The following is a 6,000-nucleotide window of genomic DNA, read 5'->3' as shown; positions in this document are numbered from 1 at the left end:
GGCAGGCGGATTCTTAACCACTGCGCCACCAGGGAAGCCCCCACCCCTGCATTTTAAAGGGGGTTTGAGCTACTGGCACTTGCTTTACACCTCCTTACACCTGCAGCCTGAGGAAATGTGTCAGGGCTGGTTTGGGCACTGGGGGTCCTAAGCTCTTGGCCTGAAGAGGAGTGGCGTTTCTACTGCAGGCATCAACCTAGGATTGTCCTGTGGCTTGGGGCCCCTCTACTACTCATGGTAGATCTTGGGCTATACTACCAGAGATGCAGTGCTTAGGGTGGGGAAGGGAAAATAGGGTGAGCAGAGAGGGCAGCTCAAGGAGACAGAGTTACACAGGAAAACTCTGGGGCAACTATGGCTGCTCAGCCATCAGAAAAGGAACCTTGGAGAGTCATCCCAGGGAGTTCAGATACTATCGCAGAAACCCCTGGGGTCCAAGGAGGATGGACTAGTTATTTTGTGTGGTCCAAAGTATAAACCAGTATAGACACTGGAACAGAGGCAGGCTTTGATTTCACGTATGGAAGAGTCAGTTCTAATTACCAGAGATGACCCTCATCTATGGGGTATCCAAGTCGAGGCTGGCACACCATCAGGGGAGCTATCGAGGAATTTGGGCTAGGATGGCCTTAGTCATCTCTGCAAGACTTCATTGTGAGCTGTGACGTGCCCCTGTGCCCTTGCTTCTTCCCTTTAATCCCTTGGCTGGTCGTAGGCATGGGGGGGGGGGCGGTGGGAATCCTCTTTTCCCTCCTTAGGCTCTGCTCCTGGGAGGCCCAACAGTGGAGGGAGTGCTGGGCCCCCAGAGGCATCTCAGAGCTGGAAAGGTTAGGACTTGCCTCACAGTGTGGCCCTGAGGCCTCGCTTGCCAGGAAAGCGAGCCCGCCACCAAAAGTGCTCAGCCTCCTGCTCTGCTCCATCCTGCACCTCCTCATACTCATCTCCCCCAAACACTGCACTTGTCAGGTCCCTTTCGCATTCAAAAACCTTCTCCACTTCCCTTTTGTGCATAGGCATGTCCCAGACTCCTTGTCCTGGCATTCAAGGCTCTCTGATCTTATTCCCCCTCCCCGTCTTGGGCCCTTTTCTCTAGCTCTCTGCTTATCTAATTCCCACCCTTCCCAATGCCCAACTTAAATCCTGCCTCTCCCAGGCAGCCTGCCAGGCCTCAGAGAGCTCTCCCTTCCCGAGCTCCTCTGGCTCCTGGAATAGCCAGAAGGGTCTGTACTGGACCCCTCTCCAATGACTGGTGGATTTTCTTTACACTGTATGACTCTGACCCCCTTGCACACAACAAGGATGAAGGCCCAAGACTCCTGGGTCTGCACCCCAAGGGCCTGGTACAGCCAGTACTGAAGGCAACATGTAAATGATAATAAAATGATATGTAAACAAGCACCTTCCTTTCTTGGTGGGACAGGTATACACTCGTGTCTCATGATGCACATGGAGTCTGAGGACAGCTGTTTTTTAGTCTCCCCAGTGTCTGGGCCCCAGTATGTCCCAGTCACTACCTGGCTGACATGTGGCATATGTACTCTGCTTTCTCTCTGAAGGGCCACCCTTCTCCCACTTCTGAATGTCCTTATGTGTGGGATGGACAAGGGGACATGTGATTCAGGCCCCTCTCTTTTTCAGAGGGGTAGGATGTAAGCTGGAGGTGCTAGTGGCCATCTGTCATGGGGGAGGGAGAGGAAGATGGAATTCATCACCCCTGATGTCAAACACCTGGATCTAGCCGTGCTTGAAGTAGTATACCTCCTGGTCTTCTCAGTCATATGGGATAATAAATTCCACTGTTTAAGCCACTTTGAGTTGGGTTCCTGTCATTTACAATGGAAATAATGCTAATCCAGGGTACCTGAGGACCCACAATTTTAATCCAAGAATTAAACTGAGAAGGAAAAGGGACCAAGCTATATGCAGATCTGCTACCTTATCTGATGAGATAATCACAAAAATACTATAACTCTGTTATGGACTGAATTGCATTCCCCCCAAAATTCATATATTGGAGCCCCTGCAATGTGATAGGGCCAGTGAAGAGGTAATTTAGTTTAAATGAGGTCATAGGAGTGCAGCCTCATCCAATATGTCTAGTATCCTAATAAGGAGAGAGAGAGATAAAAGGGGTGTGCACACAGAGGAAAGGCTGCGTGAGGACGCAGCTAGAAGGTGGCTGTCTGGAACCGAGGAGAGAGGCCTCAGGAGAAACCAAGCCTGCGACACTTTAATCTTGGACTTCCAGCCTCCAGCACTGTCAGCAATAAATTTCTGCTGTTTAAGCCACCCAGGCTATGGTATTTTGTTACAGCAGCCGAATACAACCTAGCAGACTAAGACAGCCCTCATGTCACAGATGAGGAAACATGCTTTTGCCCACACTCACAGAGCTTCCTCAGGTCTGCCTGATGCTAAAGTCAGACTGCTTCCATGGGACCCATGGTCCGCCCCAGTCCCTGCCCACCAGACCCACGGCCTCTGGTAGGAAATAACCAGTCTCTTTATTTACAAGTGATTTTACAGTTAGAGAACCCGGGCGGGAGTTGGGGGCAGGGTGGGGCATGGGATGGCACTTGGGCTCTGGTAGGTCACTTGTCTGCACGGACAAAAGAGGCAAAGACGCTGTCCTTCTGGCTGAGCAGCTTCTCTGGCTTGTCGAACTCAAGGATGGCGCCACGCTTCAGGACAATCACCAGGTCTGCACTCAGGATGGTGTGCACGCGGTGCTGGGCGGGGCAGGAAGGGCTGTCAGGGTTGGGGGGGGGCCAGCCTGGGGCAGCAGAGGCATCCCTCCTGCAGCTTGGAGGAGGAGGCATGTGGCCAGAATGTCTTATCTCTGTGGTGACTGCCCTTGCCCGGTGTGGCTGTAACTCCAAACCCTCCATCTGCTAATGCCACCCTCTCCCTCACCAGGTCTCAGCTCTGCCCCACCTCCAGGCTTCAAGACTCAGAGATTCTCCCAACGCCCCCATCTCCCATTTGCTCTGGAGAAGTAACCCTAGCCTAGCTCACAGGGCCTTGGGACAGGAGCGGACCTTGGAACCTGGAGAAAGAGGGGAGGTCTGAGGGAAGTGAAGGCACAAACCTTCCTACATCCCAAATCCTGCAATCCAGGCTCCCTGCAAGCCCTCCAGACTCCTTGCCCTGCACTGCCACAGGGTCCTCTCTTGATTACCAGGCACAGGTGAGCCCAGAGGCTGCCCACTGATGACAGCCTCAGGAGGCCAGCCATCTCCCTGGGTGTCCCCCCTGCACCCCATCATGGGCCCCTTACCGCGATGGTGACCACAGTGCGGTCTGCGAAGGCCGTCATCACCACCTTCTGGAGGATGTTTTCCTGCCAGGTCAGAGCAGCAGCTGTTGGCTCACCTGCCCAGTGGGTGGGGTCTGGCCTGGCTTCTGGCACAGCTCCCATCTGACCCCAACCATAGCCCCACCCCCTCCCTCTGGCTCTAGTCCCCATAGGACCAACCAGGTTCCCAGTGTTCAGGGGCTGGGTTCCGCCTGTTGGGAGCTCAGCTGTGTGCATGTGTGTGTGCTGTGAGTGTGTCTGGGTGTGCTGGGTTGTGGGGATGGGTGTGAAATTTGTGGGTCCGTGTGCAGCTTGTGTGTATGTGTGTTATATTCCAGCCTTAAGACTACCTGGAATCAGGGTCCCCCAGCCCTTTGCCTTTTCTACTCCATATGACTCTTGATGTTAAAGGCAACTTGAGTTTCAGGACTACTTTGTGCAACCTTCTCCCTAACACCCCCGAAAACCCTCTCCAAGACCCCCACCCCATGGGTGTGCCCCGCACCGACCGTGGCCATGTCGATGGAAGCCGTGGCTTCATCCATGATGAAGATGCTGGTCTTCCTCACAAAGGCCCGGGCCAAGCAGAACAGCTGCCTCTGGCCCTGGCTGAAGTTTTCCCCGCCTTCCGTGATGATGGCATCTGAAAACAGCCCCAGGAAGGGGGCGCAGGGCTGAGTTAATTCTGCCTTGTGAGTTTAGTGGATGGAGTGGCTTGGGGTTTCAGGAGGTGTGTGTACAGGGGTAAATATGTAGGCGTGTGTCATGAGCACAGGTGTGCACAGTGTGGCTGCACCTTACACAACACAGATGCCGTCTGCTGGAGTTACAAAGAGAAGAGCGCTCCCTGGAGTTATGCACGACTGTGGCCCTGGCATCAGCACAGAGTGTGTCCGTCCTGCATGTGTATGGGCCTTGGTGGGGTGATTTTCTGAAGCCAAGGCTTGGCCGGCCCCCACTGTCCCAGGCGTTTCAACAGATACACCAAAGGTTCTGCTGACCCCTGGGGTGGGGACACAGTCTTCCCAGTAGCCTTGATGAGTGACCTGTGCCTGTGATTTCCAGTCAGTCCTCTCCTCCCTCCGGGCAGAACTGGGCAGGCAGGTGGATGTGGAGGGCAGGGCCGAATATACCACCATGGCATTGGGGACTTGCAAGCTCTGTCTCCTTACTGTCCCCCCTGTGCCCTGTAGGAGAGGCCAGATCCTGACTGACCAGTTGTGTGACCTGGGACAAATCACTTGACATCTCTGAGCTCCTGTATAGTGAGAAGTAGAACTTAATGGTCTCTGGGATCCTGGCAGACCCCAGACTCTAAACTCTGGGCAAAGCTAAGACACGGGTGTGAGTTGTCCGTTCCCAGCCCTTACAGGCGTCCTTTAGTACCCAGCCTGTGCTCAGCCAGGAGTAGTTACCAAGGCCTCCTGGCAGCGCCTTCACCACCAGCTTCAACTGGGCTATTTCCAGGGCCTCCCACAGTGTGCTGTCAGAGCACTTCTTCTCCGGGTCCAGGTTAAATCTGGAGGGTGACACACAAAGCCCTTAGAGAGGGGAGCAGGGTCCTGGCTCTATTCCCAGGGGACGCACAGAGGGTGAGGCTGGTGAAGGGAGCAGTGAGTGGGAACTGATTGACTTGGGGGCCTGGCTGGGAGGGGGCAGCAAGGGGCTGGCAGTGGGTGGAGGAAAGCATCCCAGGCTTGAGGGTTGGGGGACCCCTACCAGTGCCTAGGCCTAACGGAAAAGAGAAAGGCATGAGGGTGCAGCTTTAAAGAACCCGCGCCAGCCCTTCATGCCCAGAGCTAGAGCAGGGCTGCTTGCCCAGGGAGGCTCCTGGCCTCGTCCACCCCTTCCTCTCTATGCCCCAGATCTGGAGGAGCGGAGCCGGGCCTGGGTCTGGGGTGGGCCTGGTGGCAGGGGTCAGGGGGCTCACCGGATGGTGCCGCTGAAGAGGACGGGTTCCTGCAGGATGATGGAGAGGCGCGAGCGCAGGGTGTGCAGCGGCAGTTTGGCAATGTCGATGCCATCGATGATGATGCGCCCTGCATGCAGACAGTGTCACAGGTGGGGCACCAAGGAGTGGGGAGACGGTGGCGCTGGGGACAGGGTCTGCCTGGAACATGGGTCCCAACGAGGATGCGGGGGAAGGCAGTGATGGCTGGGCCTCCTGTGACGTCTGACCATACCCAGGACTGAGGTCCCATCTCGTGGCTGTGGGTACATGAGGGGTGCCCGTCATACAGCTCACCTTCGAACATGTCCACCATGCGGAAGAAGGCAAGAGAGAAGGAGGACTTCCCACTGCCTGTGCGGCCGCAGATCCCAATCTGGAAAGAGAGGAGCAGGTACGCTGTGGGCACCTGGGGTGTCTGGGAGCCTCTAGTGCTGGGCTGTGCAGGCGTGGGAAGCCCCAGCATCTCTTCTCGTCCTGGCGTTCTGACCAGCATCTCTTTAGCCAGGGCTGGGCCCAGGTTTGGGCTTGTTTCCTGCGGTGGATCCAGAGGGGGCTCCTACTTGTCTGGCTGGGTGTGGTGCATGACTGCGGGGGAGCTGGGGCCACTGGTGTGTCTCTATGTGCCTGGGTGTGGCGGGAGGGCACAGGGGCGGCTGAGCGTTGTGTGCAGGATGTACCGCACCTTCAACTGGAGTCACCTCTCACCCCATCGCATCCGATACAGTGACAGAGGTGGTGATATAGAAGGATAAGA

The 6,000-nt window shown here is 55.8% G+C and overlaps 1 protein-coding gene across 8 annotated transcripts in view; it reads right to left on the bottom strand.

Annotated features, from left to right (window-relative positions):
• Positions 1–2,485: 2,485 nt before the first annotated feature.
• ABCC8 (ATP binding cassette subfamily C member 8) overlaps positions 2,486–6,000 on the bottom strand; it is a 74,753-nt gene continuing 71,238 nt past the window's right edge. For 6 of the 8 annotated variants that reach the window (XM_082341381.1, XM_082341384.1, XM_082341386.1 and 3 more), the window contains 6 exons: positions 5,541–5,619; positions 5,226–5,334; positions 4,711–4,814; positions 3,805–3,938; positions 3,278–3,340; positions 2,486–2,729 (listed from right to left, as the gene is read on the bottom strand). In XM_082341381.1, the coding sequence (XP_082197507.1) occupies positions 2,592–2,729; positions 3,278–3,340; positions 3,805–3,938; positions 4,711–4,814; positions 5,226–5,334; positions 5,541–5,619 (627 nt within the window). In that variant the 3' untranslated portion in view covers positions 2,486–2,591. Of the gene's footprint in view, positions 2,803–3,277; positions 3,341–3,804; positions 3,939–4,710; positions 4,815–5,225; positions 5,335–5,540; positions 5,620–6,000 lie in introns of those variants that run through there. The other 2 variants (XM_082341385.1, XR_014231390.1) reach the window with 2 other exon arrangements.

The sequence above is a fragment of the Balaenoptera borealis genome (genome assembly GCF_965194805.1).
Source record: "Balaenoptera borealis genome assembly, chromosome: 11".
NCBI lineage: Eukaryota > Metazoa > Chordata > Mammalia > Artiodactyla > Balaenopteridae > Balaenoptera > Balaenoptera borealis.
The sequence above is the reverse complement of the archived record's forward strand: the minus strand, read 5'-3'. Positions and strand labels throughout refer to the sequence as shown.